General features: G+C 46.0%; 1 protein-coding gene across 5 annotated transcripts in view; it reads left to right on the plus strand.

Annotated features, from left to right (window-relative positions):
* Positions 1-19,867, plus strand: part of Fam171a1 (family with sequence similarity 171 member A1) — a 126,642-nt gene that overhangs the window by 64,417 nt on the left and 42,358 nt on the right. For all 5 annotated transcript variants that reach the window (XM_076572708.1, XM_076572706.1, XM_076572705.1 and 2 more), the window contains 2 exons: positions 4,400-4,627; positions 12,603-12,695. In XM_076572708.1, coding sequence (XP_076428823.1) covers positions 12,653-12,695 — 43 coding nt within the window. In that variant the 5' untranslated portion in view covers positions 4,400-4,627; positions 12,603-12,652. The remainder of the gene's footprint in view (positions 1-4,399; positions 4,628-12,602; positions 12,696-19,867) is intronic.

Raw genomic sequence — 19,867 nt, forward strand, 5'->3', positions numbered from 1 at the left:
CATAGCCAGAAGAACGCGTTTGATAATACCCCTCGTCCAGAGCCGTTTATAGGGTCTTCCTTTCAGACTCAAAGAGGGAATACTACGGGCAATAGAACCTCACAGGAGATTTCCCATCTGGTTATCGTTTAGGGGAGCACTTTTGCTGACTAGATGGTCTCATGCAGGGTTACGCTACAAAAACTGCAGTTCCACTAACATGTAGGGTGAGGCATGCTAGGCCTGGTGTGCACAAAAAGAAAGAAAACTCTCCAAAAAAGTGACACTTTGGTGGTCTGTAGTTACCCTCTCTTATTGGCATTCCCCCATCTTGAGACACTAAAAGTCAGGGCTAAGTGATCCCTTCCAAAACATATCCTAGAATCCAAACAAAGCGACCGTATTAGAGGACACTGAGGCAGTAGGATCTAAGAGACTAATGGAGTGAATGCCCTCTTTCTCTGTGACTCACAAAACCACACCTCATCATACAGCAAAGAGAGAGGAGAAGCTTGTAATCTCAATTGTTAGTAAATGTTACGTTACCGTAAAAGGACATAAATCATCAAGGTTGCCTGGCAAAGCCTTCCCACATGCCTACGTCTGGAGGGTTTTTGCAGTGTGAATATTACTAGAAATTCAGTTGATTTGTGTTGTGATTTATCATATTACTGGGGGGACAAGGAAGACCAACTTGAGTAAGAAACTCTATGGGTTCTATATGTGTGCTAAACACCCTGCAGGAAGATAAGACTGAAGAATTGACTAAGTGTGTATTGAATATCACATCCCTAAATTTCACACCGTGGACTTGATTCCTTATCATTGTTATTATTATTATTATTATTATTATTATTATTATTATTATTATTATTACATTTATTTATTTGGAATGAGGCGTGCATGCACCAGCATGCATGTAGAAGTTAGAGGAAAACCTTCAAGAGTTAGGTCTTGGGGCTGGAGAGATGGTTCAGAAGCTAAAAGCACCGGTTGCTCTTCCAGAGGACCCAGATTCAATTCCCAGCACCCAAATGGTGGCTCACGACTTCTGTAACTCCAGTTCTGGGGTATCCAATGCCCTCTTCTAGCCTCAGCAGGCATTGCATACATGTGGTCCATGATATACATGCAGGTAGAACACCCATACATATAAAATAAAAATAAAGTTTAATTTTAAAAAAACGTTAGTTCTCTCCATCTGCCATGTGGGTCTTGGGGATCAAACTCGGGTCAGTCTTGGCAACAAGTGTTTTTGCCCCCGAGCCATCTTGCTGGCCCCACAGCCTTCTACTTGCTAAGCATTAGCTTTCCTTTCTCCTTCCACAAGATGAAGTATCCCATTTCAATTTCTGTAGCCTTTTTTTTCTTTCTGAAAGGTTTTAAGGAATCACTAAGTGTGCTTTGTTAGTAAATCTGAACCCTTCGGGGCTTGAGAGTAGTGCTCGGATCAACCCAAGGTATCTGTGCATGCTGGGCAAGTGTTCTGCCACTTACCCCAAGCTTTCAATGTGCGATTATTTAGCTGTCTTCTGTGATAATCTGCCCAAGAAATCTGTTAAATTAATACATGGGGAAAATGAGCAAGAAGATGAATGATTACCTGAAATGTATGGCTTTGAAAAAGTTGCATCAGCTTCATAAGACAGATAGTTTAGTTACCAAGGTATAGGTTCTTCTATGCGGTTTAGTGCAGAAGTGGTATTTTTCATTACTTTTATTTTATTGAATACTAGTGATTGAACCTAAAACCCCATACATATGAGCCATACATTTACCCCTAAGCTCCACCCCAACCCCAAATCTTCAGGTACAAAATATTAACATTCTCAAAGGGATATCTCACCCCTTTCTTTGAAATCCTTATGCCTCCACATCTCTTCTCTGAGCTCATTCCATTGCAAAGATTGAGTGCATACAAGGACAGTGATTGGCAGAATGGAAGCACAGTAGCTATCATTGGCCTTCTTCTCTCAAGCCCGTGTTCTGCTGTTTGCACCCATAGAAGCTGTACCTTGCTGGCATCCCTGGCTTACAGAGGGGAAAAATGAGACCTGAAGAGCATAGTGACTTACCCAGTGCCGTGTGGCCAGTCCCTGGGGTCAGTCCTTGAGTGCTGATTGCAGTAGACCACCACAGTGTGTCCCACTGAGCAGCACCTGTGGGCTCAGCCTGATCCTCGACCTTTATCCACCCCCTCAGGTCCCTCCACACCCTGACAGCCTCACTGGCCAATCCACAGAGCCTCGCTCCACAAGTTCTTGCGTCTGTGAGCCTCCCTGGCCCCATGTATATTTTTGCTAATCCCAACCTCACTCTACATTTCAAGTTACCGTAAGTCTTTCAGATTGAGGGCAGCTTAACACATACATCAAGTAATGTGTGAGTGTGCCCAGATGGACTTACGTCCACTCCTTTTCTGAGCAAAGAAGGTTTACTGGAGCAGTGGTCTCTTCTGACTTGGCCTCTGTCTGGTTCTGAAATTGATGCCCACCATGAGATTGGAGCCTGGCCCATCACTATCGCCTCTCTAGGCTGCTACAGAGTGCCTGAGCCAGATGCTTATCTGCAGATTATCCTCACACTCAGCCCATTCTTCACCTAGATGTAGTTGGAAGTTTTCCTGTGTCCTGCCCAGTCTGCAGCCGCTCAGATGCAAATAATCACACAGAGGCTTATATTAATTATAACTGCTTGGCCATTAGCTCAGGCTTATTACTGACTAGCTCTTACACTTAAATTAACCCATAATTCTTATCTATATTTAGCCACCTGTTCTGCCTTATCATCTTGCTTCCTCTGTGTCTGGCTGGCGACTCTTGACTCAGCCTTCCTCTTCCCAGAATTCTCCTTGTCTGCTTATCCCGCCTATACTTCCTGCCTGGCTACTGGCCAGTCAACATTTTATTTATCAACCAATCAGAGCAACACACATTACAGCAGACAGAACGACATTCCACAGCACCTAGATCTAGAGGTTTCTATAACTAACTTCGATTTCCACACCCTGCCTAATACCTCTGTGACTTCTCATGGCCCTTACACGAAGCTCCCGAAGTAATCTGGCCCCTGCTTGCCCAGCATCCTTGGATTTCTCACATCCTTTACATCTTACAAAACCTGCTGTGGTTTCTCCTGGAAGTGCCCCCTTATCTTGCTTTTGAACCCTCACTGACTGTTCAAAGCCATAGTATTTGTACTGCTGTGTCTTCTTTACCGTCCATGATGTGACAGTTCCAGCCCTAGGGGCAGAGTCAAAGCTCAGTAAATATCTCTTGGCTGAGTAAAGAGAAGTCATTCAGTCTTAATTTTTCAGCAGTTTTGCCCCATGTGCTTTCAACCTTCCTAATCTGCTTTTGCTGGTGTTTACTGACTGGACTTCATCCCTCCTTGCATAGGTGTACTCTTGCTCTCTGTATTCTCCCAACCTTCTTTTGTTACATTCTTTGGGTCCTCTCTTTTTAAAATGTGTGTGTGTGTGTGTGTGTGTGTGTGTGTGTGTGTGTGTGTGTGTGTTACACACACACACACACACACACACACACGTACACCCTGAGACATTTCTGGCTGCTCTTCGGTCTTGTCTTTGGGATAACCAAACAGTAATCCCCACATGCTTGTGTTGCTTATGCCCACCTTTGCTGACACTTTTGTGGAGCTCACCTACAAGTCTCCCAGCCCACCGTGAGTCTCCCACCATGAGTCTCCCACCATGAGTCTCCCACCATGAGTCTCCCAGCCCACCATGAATCTCAGCCCACCGTGAGTCTCCCAGCCCACCGTGAGTCTCCCAGCCCACCATGAGTCTGTCAGCCCACCATGAGTCTCCCACCATGAGTCTCCCAGCCCACCATGAGTCTGTCAGCCCACCGTGAGTCTCCTAGCCCACCGTGAGTCTCCCAGCCCACCATGAGTCTCCCACCATGAGTCTCCCAGCCCACCATGAGTCTCCCAGCCCACCATGAGTCTCCCAGCCCACCATGAGTCTCTCAGCCCACCGTGAGTCTGTCAGCCCACCGTGAGTCTCCCAGCCCACCGTGAGTCTCCCAGCCCACCATGTCCTTCTGTAGCAGCCTGAGCCCAATGGGAGCTAGTGCCCTACAGTGCAGGAAGGATGAATGACTTATCTGTTTCCTCGTGTGAGAACGGGTAAGGCTTCCTCTCAACTACCCGTTGACATAAGGATAAAGCAGCATGTGGGAGCAGGGGCTTTAAAGGAAATAGGATTGTTTTATAAGGAAAAGGATTTTTTTTTAAATTTTAGAATTAAAAAATAAAATTTTGTTTTGCTTAAGTTTTAATAATAATAAGAAAATGACCCTAGTCAGAATTACTTGTGAAAGAATGCAGCCCTAGATGTTCTTAGCAATATCTCCCCTCAGGCCTCCTGTCAGAGCTAATGTGCTTTTTCTGTTTCTAGAGGTGACCTTGAAGGTGCATATTAGTGACGCCAGCACCCACCAACCCATCGCAGATGCGCTCATTGAGATCTTCGCCAACCAGGTGTCTCTTGCCTCTGGCACATCGGGGGCGGATGGGGTCGCTTTCATCAAGTTCCAGTATAAGCTGGGTAATCAGCTGATTGTCACCGCCACGAAACACGCCTATGTGCCAAACTCTGCCCCGTGGAAGCCCATCCGATTACCGGGTAAGTTGGTCGTCTTTCTCTAAGACAGACCTCCTCGTCCAAGTGATCAAGGATGAGGTCAGGCACGGAAGCACTTTTGTGGTAGGAGTCAGGCAGGGGAATCTGTAGGCCAACTCTTTGAGTCACCCATGCGGGTGCCATTATGTGGAGGAACGGTGGGGTGAGTATGTGAAGCTGTCTGGGGCCCCCCTGTACACGTACACAGAGGCCACAGAATCTCAGTTTTCTGCCTATTTCCCCAGTGCTATGCCTTATGCCTGCTTGATAAGCAGTCATGTGAGCTCTGTGCTCTCGTGTCCGGCTTCCTCTCGACTTCACAGACAGCCCTGAGTTCACAGGAGAGCGAAGGACAGTAGACTCCACATATGTGCCAGTAGCTTTCCTCGTTGCTGCAACCAAGGACCTGGTCAGAGCAAGCTAAGGAAGGAAGCATTTGTTTTGACATCCGGTTTGAGAGAAAGTCCATCTTGATGGGGAAGACTAGATAGCATCAGGGGCAGGAGGCCGCTGCTCACGTTGCATCCATAGTCTGGGAACAGGGCGTGAAAGGCGTGTGCTCAGCTAGCTTTCTTCCTTATATGCCCTTAGAATGTCCCCGCCCATATTCAGGGTGGGTCCTCTCCCTTCAGTTAACCTAGATAACCCCTCCCAGACTGCCCAGATGCTTGTCTCTGGTGATTCTTAGATTCTGTCAATTTGACAACCAGTAACATCATCCCAGGATAGAACTCAGGCATCAAAAAATGCAAAACCCTTTTCACTAGGTTCCATCTAAAGGAAATGTTTGGTCTCCCCATTGTATCACTGGAAGTATTCCAGGGTGGGGGGTGCAGAGCGTTATCTGCCTGCTTCAGAATAGCGGCCCCACGAGGTAGGGTCTATATATATTATTCGCCAAAGTTATAGTCTATGAAGGTTTCAATCCCAGAACTGGTAAACACTGAATCTCTATTACAAGGGAAAAAGAAAAGGTTAACTTCCCAGGGTGCTCTAGTCACAACATTTTTATCAGCTGGTCAATATATACCTCTATTTTATGTGTATTTGTTTAAATATGCTGCTGAATAAACGTAGTTGACTTGTTAACCTTGTGCTCAATCCCACAGCACTATAACCTGTGTCTGAACAACCTCTATCTATCCCCTGTTTTCTCCATAAGGCCTTCTCATACTCAGGACCCTCAGCATGATGCATGGGGGCCATGTAAAATAGTGAAATTACCGACAGAAAGCACAAAATGTGAAAACTTGGCACAACTAGGTAAAGAAAAGTCACTCAGCAAGAGAGAGCTGAAACAAGAAGATAGAGTGTCACCCTGGGCAGCCTCTGCTGGGAGTGGGCACCATGTGACTGTCTGTGGGCACTGTGATCACAGGCACGTACACACAGGGACTGTCGATTGGAGGGTGAAGGGAACGTTATAGCAAGCATGTCCGTTTGTAAATACGGGACCTGTGAATGGTGAGAATCGGCCATCTAGTGGCTTTCATTTTGACACCTTTAATATGACCCGAAGGAAGGAAATGGTTCCCATACTATCCATTTTCTTGAATGAGTCCAATAATGGAAACAATACAGTTTAATTGAGAGAGTTGTGAATACAGTGTGAAAACACCTAGAACCCAGGCCTGTCTTCCGCTAGCTGGCCCCACCCTCATGGGCCCCCAGCAGGCCTTCCAGAGCCTGTGTTTCTAGTTTCTAAAAAGGAATGAATTGGCCTGAATCATTTCAGAAGACCTTCCCATGCCTTTGACTATTTGCTGACCTTTTCAATATAATAAAGGCGCTCCACACTAGCACCTAAAAGAAGTGTGACCAGAATGTAGACTGGCCGCTGGTGAAAAGCAGAGTAAACTGTTGTTTTAGTGTGTATTTTTAGAAGTGGAGTCTAACACTTCTGGAATTCCAAACAATTGGGCAAAAAAGGCAGAAGAGCTGGGAGCTCTGAAGGAGAATGAGAAACTGAAACTGGGATTCTTTCTTCACTGCATGTACCGTGCATTCTTATTTTTAGTTTACAGGAGCATTCTTATGAGAGCTTGGAATGGATTTCTTCTCTCTTCCTTAACAATAACTCCTACAGGATGTGTTAGGTTTTCCCTTTCATGGAAGGGGGTATAGACGAGAGCGAGGAGGCTCAGCAAAGGCGTCAAACAGGGATACACAAATGTGTCCACAAGCCATTCTGCTTACTAAAGCTGATGCTGCTGCATCGTGGTTCTTCCTCCCATTGCTCCGGCCAAGAAGGTGGTGGCCAGCACAACTTCACTGGTCTCTGGCCTGGTTAATTAGCCTCTTCCAAAAACACTCACCACATTGCAAGCACTGTGTCTTTGAATGCACGTGCCCGCTGTGGTTACCTACACAAGACAGAACCTTCCCGTCGTGAACAGGAGAGAAAGAAGCATAGGAGGCCATGAGGAGCTCTTAAGAGTTCATCATTGCTGGGGGAGAGAGTGTCGTTTCCTACAGTGGTGTAGCCGTTGGTAACCCTGCCCAAGCTCTTGCAGGCAACCCTGCTGAGACTCGGTAGCTCATACAGCATGACAGACGGTATGAAGGAAGACGAGGGACTGGTTGGGAAGAAGAAAGTGAGCGGCAGTAGGGTATTGAAAGAGGAATGGCGCTGAAAATGACCAAAATACATTCTCTGCGTGTGTGAAATAATCCAAGAATTTTTAAAATTAAACACAAGTGCCCAATTACATTACACCCTGCCTAAAATCCTTCAGTGGCCTCCGGGGATTAAAAATGACACACAGAGCCACCCCCCTGGTGACCTCTCTCTTTCTGTGTCTCATGAGTTGGCCGGCCTGGGTCGTTGTGCCCTGGAGGAGTCTGGCTGACACTGTCACCCTCTCTGTGTGTTATCCTGGAAGCTACTTTTTATCACGTTCATGGAAAAAGCTGTGTTCTATCTTGAAAACCCCAGGTGGGCTGATTGCACTCCAGGAAGTCACCCTGCTCCCTGAAGCAGAACTGAGATGTTCCAATCTTTCTACTTTCCAGAGAGAGAGAGAGAGAGAGAGAGAGAGAGAGAGAGAGAGAGAGAGAGAGAGAGAGAGAGAGAGAGAGAGGGAACGGTCAAGTTATAACTCAATGACAGAGTGTTTGACTAGCATGTGAAAGACCCCAGGTTCCAGCCTCAGCATTGGGGGAGGGGAGGACCCTGACTACCTTCGTAGTGTGAAGAGCCTTCAGTCAACACCCTCTCCAGAGTGAATAAAAATACCGTGTACTGGAGACTCGGTGGGCCTCTCTGCCACCTCCCATCCCTGAAGCACTCTATAGAACTGGGTCCATAGCCCAGTGCTTCTGCTCCCTAAAGCCCCCCGCCGCACATAGCTGACCCACTATAATACAGCACTTGTTTCCCTCTGACAAATCAGATTTGAGAAACAGTTCGTCGGGGCGGTTTCCCGGGTGATGGAAAGGCCAAATGTTCCCTGTGAGGCAAGTTTTCAAAGCACATTGTCACAGTCCCCTAGTGTCTTAGTCACTGTTCTATTGCTCTGAAGAGATACCGTGACCTAGGCAACTCTTATCAAAGAAAGCATTTCATTGGCGCTTGCTTACAGTTTCAGAGGGTTGCTCCATTGTCTTCATGATGGGAGTCTGGCGGCATGCAGGCAGGTGCTGGAACAGTAGCCAAGAGTGCGACATCCTGATCCACAGGTAGAGAAAGACACTGGGCCTGGTGTGGGCTTTTAAAACCTCAGAGCCCACGCCCAACGACACACCTCCAACAAGGCCATACCTCTTAATCCTCCTAATTCTATCCAAGAGCTCCACTCCCTGGTGACTAAACGTTCAAGTATACGAGCCTGTGGGGACCATCTTATTCAAACTACCACACCTAGTTCTAGATAAAGATGACAGGTGGTCTCAGACCACAGGGGGAGCTCACACCAGGAAGCACAGGGGTGCCCGGGGCCTGGCTCTGGCAAGCTCTGAGAGGAAGCAGGGCATGGAGAGGCATGTATGGAGCAGGCAGTTTGGTGGAGCCTGCGCTCGTAAGTGAACTGCTTCCTGTGGGTTACACCCTCCACGGGAGACCTGTCCTTTCTTCCTAGCCACCAGGGGCCTAACCTGTGCCATCTGGTAGAAAGGGGGCAGAGCTAATGGTTTATATAACCTGTGAAGTGTCCATAGAGGATTTACTCAAGTTAGAGACTTGAACCCTCTAGTCTTTGCTCATCTATGGCCCCACAAAGGGTCAGGAAGGAAGAAGAGCTCCCAGCAGACTTTGCTGTGGCTGTTTCTTCTTCTGTTCAGATCTTCACTCCTCCGACTTGGTCTGCACTTTTCTCCCAACTTAATGTCCCAATAATTGTGATTCTCTTTTTGTTTTGTTTTGGGTTGTATTTTGTTTTGCAGTGTTGAGTATGGAACCCAGGGCTTCAAGTGTTCTATCATCGAGCTATATCCAAGCCCTTTTGCTGTTCTTTTTTTTGAGCCTTACTGAGTTATACAATTTGGCCTTGAATTCACTGTGTCACGTAGATGACCTTGAATTTCCAGTCCTCTTGCCTCAGCCTCCCAAGGAGCCGATAAGTGTCATGTACCATAAAGCAGACCATTTTAGAAACCATGGGAAGGCTTCTGTTGGTAGAGTACTTGCTGTGCAAGCATGAGGACCTGACCTTTGGTCTCCAGCACAAAGCAAAATGTTGTGCACTGTGGTCCTAGCGCTGGAGAAGCAGAGACTGCAGAACTCTCCGCGTGTCGTCCAGCTAGTCTTGCCAAATCAGTGAGCTCCAGGTTCACTGAGAGACCATGTCTCAGAAAAGAAGGTGGGACGCAATAAAAGGAGACACTGATGTTGGCCTCTGACTTCCAAGATCATATAAACACATTTGTACCATGTACCTATATACACACATGCACATGTACACCACACACCAAAAACCACCATTTAAATGCATGCTTCAGAATACTCGGCTAGCTCAGTTAGTAGAGCGTGAAACTCTAAAAGTGTGTATACTTCATGGTTTTGTGCCGCTACCATATCCCCATTATCTATTTCCAGCACATCCCATCACCCTCTATTAACTGTATCCATTAGTTCTGACTTCCTATTTCCCATCCATTCCAGCTCCTAGCAACTTCTAAATTGCCTTCTGTCTCTGGATTTGCCTGTTCTAAAGACTGTATATAAATAGAATCAGACAGTATGTGGCTTTTTTATGCCTGTCATCCTCTCAGCATGTTTTCAAGGCTGTGATAATTAATTTTATTGTCAATTTGTTGGGATTAGAATTGCCTAGAAAAAGAGCCTCTGGCTATGCCTGTGAGGTTTTTCTAGATTAAATGAGTTGGGAAGAGGTACCTCAACTTCAGTTGGAACCATTCTGTGGGCGTGGGTCTGAACTAAATTAAAAGGAGAAAGTGCCCTGAGCAGGAACACTCATAGCTCCATGCTTCCTGACTGTGTGGCCTGCGGCTTCAGGCTCCACCACCACAGCCCCCTACCTTACTGGACTGTACCCTCCAACTGTGAACCCAATCAAGCTCTTCCTTCCTTCAGTTGCTTTGGTTCAGTATTGCCACTCAACAAGGCAAGCAGATAATATAATATAATATAATATAATATAATATAATATAATATAATATAATATAATATAATATAATATAATATAATATAATATAATATAATATGAAGGCCCATCCTTCTTGAAGCGCATGTCAGTACTCCATGCCTTTCTATTGATGAATAATATTCATTTGTATGTGCATGCCAAGCTTTATCTATTTCTCAGTTGGCAGACATTGACTTGGGCTAATTCCACTTTTGCTGTTATGGATCATGGCTGCATGAACAAACATACATGCACACTTTTTTTTGCATGAACATGCCTCAGGGCTTTTGAGTTTGCGTGTGGCAGGGAAGTTGCATGGTCATTTTGTGTTGACTCTCTGAGGAACTGTCAGGCCATTTTCCATAGCCCGAAAGTGCATTGTTATATTTGTCATGGCACTTGCCACCTTCTGCTTGTTCTCCAGCTGTTTCCTGTGGGGTCGTGGTCCCCCAATAATGAGTAATACTAAAGGCACAGACCACAACCCACATTTATATGTTCTATTCATGCTATAGCCTAGTCCTGGAATACAGCCACAGCTAAGTGCATTGACTGAGGGGAGGGGAAGGGAGGGGAGAGGACACACCAGCAGCTTGCAGGAGGGGTGCTTATGGAGAGCCAGCACTGCCAGATCACTAGGATTCTCAACACTTGCTCTTTCTAAGCCTTGATGTTTTCATAGAAAGTCGTGTGACTTCCTGATGTCATAGTGAATACTCATAATCCCAGTGTGTGAGGCTCACTGGGAATTCCAAGTCAACCTCAGGTATATCGTGAAATGCTGCCTCAAAAATAAATAAATAGACAGACAGACAGATGGATGGATGGATGGATGATAGACAGACAGACGGATGGGAAGAAAGCCTAATCAGTGGAGAGCTTGCCATGGCAATAGCTGCTCACTAAGTTACCCAGGTTGGCCATGAACTCACTTTGTTACCTCCCCAGACCCAGGTAAAAATCTGAGATCCTGGGGGTAGAGAGATGGCTCAGCGGTTAAGAACATCTGACACCCTCACACAGACGCATATAAAATAAAAATAAATAAATCATTTAAAAATATATCTGAGAGCCTAGCCCCTCCCCCATCAGCTTGTGGATATCTGGAAAGTTACTTCCCCGTCTATAAAAAAAACTATTTTCTTACCTGAAGAGCAGGCACCTGAATAATACCTCCTTCTTAGAGTTGCTTTCAGGCTTAGATAAATTACCCAGATCAGTGAATTTAGAGCTACATCTGACCTGTCAGTAAGAGCCTGCAAATGTTAGTCTACAGTGGAATTATTTTCAGGGTTTCCCCACACACACAAGTAAAATTGCATGTGACAAAAAGGAAGGATTTGTCGTGACTCATGTCTAAGAAGAAAATGCAGTCTGTCACGGTAGGGAGGCATAGCAGCAGTAGTGTGAGGGGACTAGTCACATTGTGTCCACAGTCAGAAAGCAGAAGACAGACAGGAAATGCTCAAGGCCTGTCCCCAGCGACACACTTCTGCAGCAAGGCTCTACCTCCTAAAAGTTCCACAACTTTTCAAAACAGCGCCACCAGCTGGGGACAGAGTGTTGAAGCACATTTCACAGCCAAGTCACAACACACATCTGCCCAGAAACTTGGAGGCTTCATGAATCTGAGTTAAAAGTCCAGATATTTGGGTGATAATCCTAAAGTGATATAATTTGTGTAATGTTTTTACTTCCAAAGTTGGGGGGGGGGACAGCCTTTGAACATACTGCATATATGAACCCAATCCCATATTTTAGAGTCTTTCTTAGTGTACGTGTGTATGTATACCCATATATTCTATACATAATAATTTTAACACTCCAGTGTCAAGCAGTCTTACTTCACTAAAAATATTTACAAGGGAAATGAGATAATTCAGTCATGCCAACAAGACCTGAATTTGTTCCCCAGCACTCATGTTAAAAAAAAAAAAAAACCAAGGAATGGTGGTACACACTTATAGTCCTTGCATTGAGAAGGTCAAGACAGGCAGATCCCTGAGGCTTGCAAGCCAACCGGTCTAGCCTAATCCAGTCCCAGAGAGAGACCCTGTCCCAAAAAAAAAAAAAAAACAAGGTGGATAGCGCTGAGGGACAACACTGAAAGTTGACCTCTGACCTCTACACTTTCATTCACACATTTGCACATATCCCCTCCCCCCCCCAAAAAAATCTCACCATCGTTGTTCAAGTTGGCCATGGCAAGACAGTAGTTATTACATGAGAATTACAATACTGGCATTTTGAAGGTCTTTCACTCATCCTTTGGAAAAAATCAATAGTGCCAGTTGATTTTAAATAAGAAAACAGGAAGAATGCAGAGTCCCCAAAACGTAGAGTGAGCTTTTGGATTGGACCGTCCGAGTTCCCTTACGTCCGTGTTGTTCTTGCAGTGTTTTCCTCGCTGAGCCTTGGGCTGCTTCCTGAACGCTCTGCTACTCTGATGGTCTATGAAGATGTTGTCCAAATAGTATCAGGATTCCAAGGTACGTTTCATATTGAAGACGAAAACAGTACTAACATTTGGGCCAAACGCTAACACTTTATGGGCAGCCTTCTTATTGGGCGGTGGCAACAGTCAATTCATCCATAGCTGGGATACAGTGTTTGTTGTCCCTGGGAGGCGTCTGTATTTCAATCATATTATAAATTGGCTCTAAAATTACTTCTTCCAGAACCATCCTTTAAGTTTATGTGGGAAAAGGGAAGGGGCCTCCCTGCTCTGCTCCCCATCATCTCTCTGTCCTAAAAAAAAGGTTGCTCATCTTATTTGGGTCACTGTCCCAGTCTATGTTGCCTAGAAGTCACTCACAAAGGTTGTGAGTATGTGGGGATGGGTTTTTCTTGCCTGCCTCCTATTTTTCACTGTGTTCATATTCAGTGTGAACCCTCACCTCACCCCAAACACATTTGGCTCTTAAGATATGCTAACATGGAAGGTTCTGGACACTTGCCCTCTTCTCCTCAGTAATGGCATTCAAGTTGGAAATAAGCCTCACACAAAATACCCCTCTGTGCTGAGATCACTTTCTTCCATCACAGCTAGAGAATCATCCTATTTTCTGGCGCTGCTGAGTGTCCTATAAGATTTATTTGTTGAGGTGCTTACATTTGGCCCTCACTATCCTAAGATTCAGTGTTGCAGGTTCATATAAAAAATGTGTGGGCTGGAAATACGGCTCAGCAGTTAAGAGCAGTTGTACAGAGGACCAGCACACAGTCCCCAGCACCCACATCAGGCAGCTCACAACTGCCTGTGACCTTTGCTCCAAGAGATCCAACCCCATCCTCTTCTGGCCTCATGGGCACCTGTACACACAGGTGCATACATCCACACAGACACACATATGCATAAATAAGAGATAAGTCCTTTATTTAAAATGTATTACAACCAAACATGTAGACCTTTATTGCTGTTACTCCCTCGCAGAACCGTAAAACAGCTACTTACATCCCACTTCCAATGTACTGGGGATGGTTTAAAGGGTCTGTAGCATATATCTCTGAACTATGCAAAAAGCGCTGTGCCATTTTTGTGAGAGACTGGAGCATCTCAAGATTTTTAGTATCCTCAAGGGGTGCCCCACATATATGCAGAGACTTTATTCTTTACTAATGCTACCATGCCATGTCCATCATTCACTGTCACAGAGATCTGTGTAGCATTAGAAAATGAAGTATGTTCATTTGTTCCTTCATTAGTGGGGGATGCAGGGAGATTCAAAAAGTTTAATATGCAGCTTCTGATTTTAGAGGCTGATTTTGAAAAGAAATGGAAATGTCTGGCAGCATTTATGACTTAGGCTTGGGAGAGAAAACAGAGGCAGAGGTGCAGATTTTGGTGTCATTTCACAGTAAAGTTCCTGGTTTTTTGTTTGTTTTTCATAAGACAACAGTGCTAGGCCCGAGTCTTCCCTGACCTCTCCATGGCCCTTATTCTTACAGCCCATCTTCCATTAGCTTTGCTACAATCAGAGTCACTTACAGCCTCCATATTGCCCAACCCCAAAGACATGAGTTACCACTTCATCCTCTTGATATCACCAGGTTCAGCAGAGGTAACAGGTTGGTCCCCTGTTTTAAAACTGCCTCCCTTTGTTTTCTTGACTCCATGCCTTAATTTTCTGTCTTGACTCTTGGTCACCCTTTGGGAGACTCCAGTGCCTTCTTTGGGCCCACATGACCCCCCTCTCCCTCTTCTAGGCCAGCCCACACAGGGCCCTGGGTTTCAGTGTTTTTTAAATATCCGTTGCTCCCAGCCCCTGTTTCCAAAGGAGCTTGGCCTCCTGGGTGGAGGCTCAGAGGTAGCTGGTTATCTGCCATCTCACCTTGGATGTCTATTGAGCATCTCCAACTTGGCATTTACACATTGAGCTCTTGGGTGAGTCTAGTTTGCTAGAACTTCTGTCTCGATAAATGGCATGAACGTGCACTACAGTTGGTCAGGCTGAGCCTTGCTAAGCTTCCTCTCCATCCTTATTGCCACCATGACTCCCCTGTGTCCCCTCTGAGCACTGCAAGAGGTTTTTGACTAATAGTATATTCCTGTTCTTGCTGAACCTCTGGTCTGGTCCTCAAAAGATGAAAATCGAAGCAATTAAGTCAGCCAGCTTTGGTTCCTCAATGGTTTCTAGTTGTATATCAATAAAATCCAAACTCTTTATACTCAGGGATACAAGATTTCCCTGACCCTGAGTTTTCGGTGAGTGCCACAGTCATCCAGAGATCACGGTTGGTTAGAAACTGGGCTTGGGGACAGCCCTTGAAACACGGGAGTTTCCCAAAGAAGCAAGCTCCTTGCGCCCATTTTCCCTTCCCACGGAGCTTTTAGCCCCACACAGCCTCGTCTCCCTCACAGCCGCCCGGCATAGTTTCTGAACCTGTGTTTGTTTCCCTTTATTAATGTTAAAGGGGAAAATGCGTGACCTCCTCTTCACCACCTTCTGTCCTGTGCATGGTACACTGGCGAGGGCTCAGTGTGTAGGATGCAGAGCAATGGACACACTGGATCCTGTCCAGTGGTTGCTCAGGCTCCTTGTGACTGCCTCTTGTATTCCTTCCTGTCACCCACCAGCCCTGACACCTGCCTCTCCTCTTGTGGCTCTGAGGAGGCTCCTGAAGAATCCCAGTGTCATGCACCGTCTGTAAGCAGTCACCTTCTCTCTTTGTAACATTCTGTGTGGCCTTCATCTCCCCTTCTTAGACCTCCATGAGTCAGAAAGCAGGTGCCAGAAGCCTGGCTTTACAGCCTGAGTCACTCCACAGCCCCTGTGCCCGCTCACACTTGTGTTCTTTTCTGCTGCCCACATGTTGCCCATCTGGGCTCCCAGGACCTGCAGGTGGATCTCTGCAGGTACTTCCTGCCAGCATGCTGCTCTACAGCCATTACACTAGGGTTGGAGTTGGTATCAGTCATGAAGCTACACTTCCTGCCTTGACTGTCTCTTTTCCCATGTGTCATACACTGAACTCTTGATGTAGTCTTCGCGGGGCCAAGCTCTAGTCCTTTCTCTTCCAGGTTACCATCTCACTCATCCTCACTAAGCCGTCTCACAGGCCTCTGTGATTGAGCCTCTGTCTCCCTACTAAGTGTTCATCTGCATGGGCTTTGTTAATAGCCCAGCTGAGTTTGCTCTGCTCCTTCCCATCTGGGCCATCCCACTCCATCTTCCATACTGTCTTTAAACTCTCCTTGGACATCAAGGCCAGCCCACAAACCACATTCTCCAGGCCTTCCTGTATCTCCATCGGAGATACGAGCCACACCTCCTGCATTGCCATCCAACCCAGCTGATAAAGACCTGGAATAATATGACCTCATCCCTCCTGGCCATGGTTGTTAGATCTGGAATGGGCACCCAGCACAATGTTACTAAGCCATAGAGAGATAATAATTGCAAATGAATGGTCATGAAATATAGGCTAGGTCAGGACTGTGGATAGGCAACTTGTGAGCTAGTTTAAGGATGGCAGCAGAAGCGAAGGAAGCAATTTGGTAGAAGGTCAGAAGGGAGTCCACTGGGGGAAGTGGGGGGCACTAGTGGAGTCAGGGCAGTGACAAGTGTGAGTGTGCAAATGAGTCCCACTTCCACCTACTCACCCTACAGCTGCTGAGCCTGGGCAGCACCGGCCTCTGAACCTTCAGTGTCCTCTGGCTGCCATCCTCCAATGGCAATAAGTCCCTCTTCCCCTCGCTGCCTCTTTCGTCCTGTGAATAACCCTTCAGCTGGGAGTCCTGAGTCTTTTAAATGGTGTCTCCTTTTCCGCCATGTTTGATAATGTTCTGACTTAGTTGCTTTCCTTTTTTGCTGCAACAGATGCCTGACAGAAACAACTTGAAGGAGGAAGGGTTTGTTTGGCTCACAGTTTAAGAGGATACAGTCCGTGATGGTAGGGAAGATGTGGCAGCTGGAGCCCGACCCTGCTGCCTCCGCTTATTACATTTTGGCAGACTAGGCATCGGAGCACTTAGGCCTGAAGAGCATACTGAGTTTAACTCTAAAGTCCCAACCTAGGAACCCACTTCTGGCAGGTAGACCCAACCTCATAAAGGGTCCCCAGCCCCGCAAAACAGTGCCACAAGCTACAGACCACTGTGTGTCCAGCATTTAACTGTAATATGTACTTTTCTTCATCAACTGAGTTGTTGTATCATCATCTTAGTTTCTTCAAAACCAGGCCCTGTGCCTGCTTCTTGACAGGTGCCCAGTGAGCCATTGAGTAATCAAGTAAACAGAAATAGATAATCAAAATCCATCTGCTCTATGTGCTTCCAATTTCCCCATGGTTGGTTTCTTTTCTTTGTTCAAGTGAATTGGGGCTGGGGGACGTGCAGTTAACATACAGATACACACACACACACACACACACACACACACACACACACACACACGGAGGGAGGGAGAACTAAAATACATTCATTTAGCTTTGTTATAATTAATTGATCAGTATATGTACACCCCTGAATCCTGCAGCTAATCAGAGCCATCTAAGAATAATTTCTTCCTTTCTGTAGTCTCATGCCCATACCAGCTTCCTGCCATTACAGATATTTAGTTAATTTTAAAACATATCCTACTTCATGAGCTTGAAAGGTTTAGTTATACTATTTCTTATCTCAATAGAATTGAGGCAGGGTGGTAATAACAATGGGTCATTTTATTTGATTCAGAGCTTTTTCCTCACTGGAAGGAAAGCCATATGTAGTTGAATAAATGGGATCTTTGCCATCATTTGCTAAATCAGTTCCATTCTGCAAAATCAGTGTGATACTGAAAATATGAATGATACATAAAGTGTTTTAGCCTCTGGCTGGTCACATTTTGTTGCATGTGTCATTTTTCAATGGGTCTAAATTCTTGCCTGCTCAGCAATTGAGCACTGTAAGCTGCTTGTCTATAAGCATGGTGCTCAGATAGCATGGTGTGCCAGCCCATCCTGGAAAGGTTCCCCAAGCTTGATGATGGTTCACTTAGGAAACTTCACACCACCGACTATGTGCAAGGTCACATGATGCTGCATTGTTTTAGGTGACACTAAAGGAAAAGCTCACAAAGAAGAAAGGCCACTAGGAGAGATGGATACCAGGGATAAAATGGGGGGGGGGGAGGCCATTGGTCCCTGACATGTGCATGAAACTTCAGTTGAAGGTTTAACATAATTACATCCAAATAAAATGCATCAATGAGAGCTTTTCCGTAAAAATAAAAAATAGTATCCACTTGTCCTCTCTGTAGATAGACTAGATGGCATTTATGTAAATTCTGACGCTATACACCGATAGAGTAATTCTCATTGGAGTAGGCAGAGTAATGAGTGTGGCTGCAAACGTAAGCTACACAATAAATACATGCTTCTAATAAGGTTGTCATGAGCAGTCAACAGCCCTTGCATTTAAAATGTGAGGCAAGTGATCCTGCTATTTGTGTTGCTGTGGCTTCGTGAAGACGTCTTACGACAGTGAGAGGAATGGGCTGGGCCCGCCGAGTGACTGGCCAGCTAGGGGAGTCTCCCTGAGAAGAGGCTGTGTCTGAAAATGTGTTACTTGTAAAATTTCTTTCCGACTTGTCATCAAGACTGATAAAAGAATGAAAAGAGAGAACATTCGTAGCTTGTTTTCTTGGAGAGTTTCGTGTGTGTTGCTGAAGAGCTAGTTAGTTGAACCTATCTGGGGATAGGTTTAGGGGACAATCCAGAAGCGAATCCCAAGATGCTGAGCTATGGAGGGTCTGGGGAGTTAGCTCAGTGGGTTAAGTTCGGATCTCCAGAACTCATATAAGAGACTGGCATGTGTCTGTGACCCCATGTGTGAACTCAAGTGACGCACATGTCTGTAATCCCAGCACTCCTGCTGGGGATGTGGGAGATGAACTGGGGGCTCTCCAGAAGCTTGTGGGGCAGGCAGCCTGGCATTGGTAGCAGCAAATGACAAGATCCTGTATCAAATAAATAAGATTGAAGGTAAAAACTAACACCCAAGATTGTCCTTTGACCTTCTCCACGTGCACACACACCAACACTCAAGGTTGTCCTCTGACCTCCATGTGCACACACCGACACTCAAGGTTGTCCTCTGACCTCCACGTGCACACACCGACACTCAAGGTTGTCCTCTGACCTCCACATACACAATGTGTGGCGTATGCGTGTCTATGATCACATTCACAAACACATATTTTTTAAAGATACTAAGATATGATGGAGACCAGACTGGAGACCCATCCTGTAGCTCCCACAGCCCCCCAGACGTTATATATTCCCCGAACAGTCCCTTTATGTTCCACAGAACACATGCTGGAAGCCTCTCCTACCCCCCCCCACACACACTACTTTTATCAGTCTCCCTGCTTCTTGTTTCAGAGGGAAAAGGTCTCAGGGAATGATATCTTCAATTCTTCAATTTTCTTCTTGTTCTTTTCCCCATATGTGGTGATACCCTTCCTTCCCCCTGCTTCTCCGCCTGGCCATGAGTACCTTCACATTCCCAGTGGATCCTGTTGCCCCCTCTCCAGCCTTCCTCCACCTATGTGCCGAATCCTCCATCAGTGTTCTTTTCGGCCTTTCTCACCTCTCCCTCTTACTCAAGGTATTGAACTTCAAAGAGAAACTCTTTGTATAACCCATGTTTCCTTCAAATGAGAGCCTTATTTCCTTTCCCTCCCAAAGTTTGGAAAAATCACCCCTTGCCACGCCCCTTGCTCCCCTAAACATGGCCTCATGCCGTTCTTCAGAATGCTCTTGCTCAGTTCCAGACCTGGCGTCATCAGATCCGCCCCTCTCCAATCACTGTCCTGCCTGGCTTCACCGTCTCATCTGTTTCTTCCATCTTGCCCCCGTTTCTCAACCAGCTCCCATCTCTGCCTGCCACTGTGCTCATTTCTTCTCAGTTTTTGTCATGGGCGTAGTACTTCCCTGCCTGCTTCCTATTCCAAAAGTGGTTTTCAACCCTAGCCTCCCGCTTCTGTGTTGACCCCTGGTGTCACTGCCTTTATTTGTATTTCTCACTTGAACCTTTTTACAGCAGACTCATCCTTAAACTCTTGCCCCCCGCCCCCCAGACATTCTTCATGGGCAGACCAACTGAAGTCCAAGGTTTTGAGCTAGAGATGCCATGCCCTTTACATGCCTCCTCTATCTGCAAGACAAGAGCCTATGCTTA

This window comes from Peromyscus maniculatus, chromosome 5, assembly GCF_049852395.1.
Source record: "Peromyscus maniculatus bairdii isolate BWxNUB_F1_BW_parent chromosome 5, HU_Pman_BW_mat_3.1, whole genome shotgun sequence".
NCBI classification, from domain to species: domain Eukaryota; kingdom Metazoa; phylum Chordata; class Mammalia; order Rodentia; family Cricetidae; genus Peromyscus; species Peromyscus maniculatus.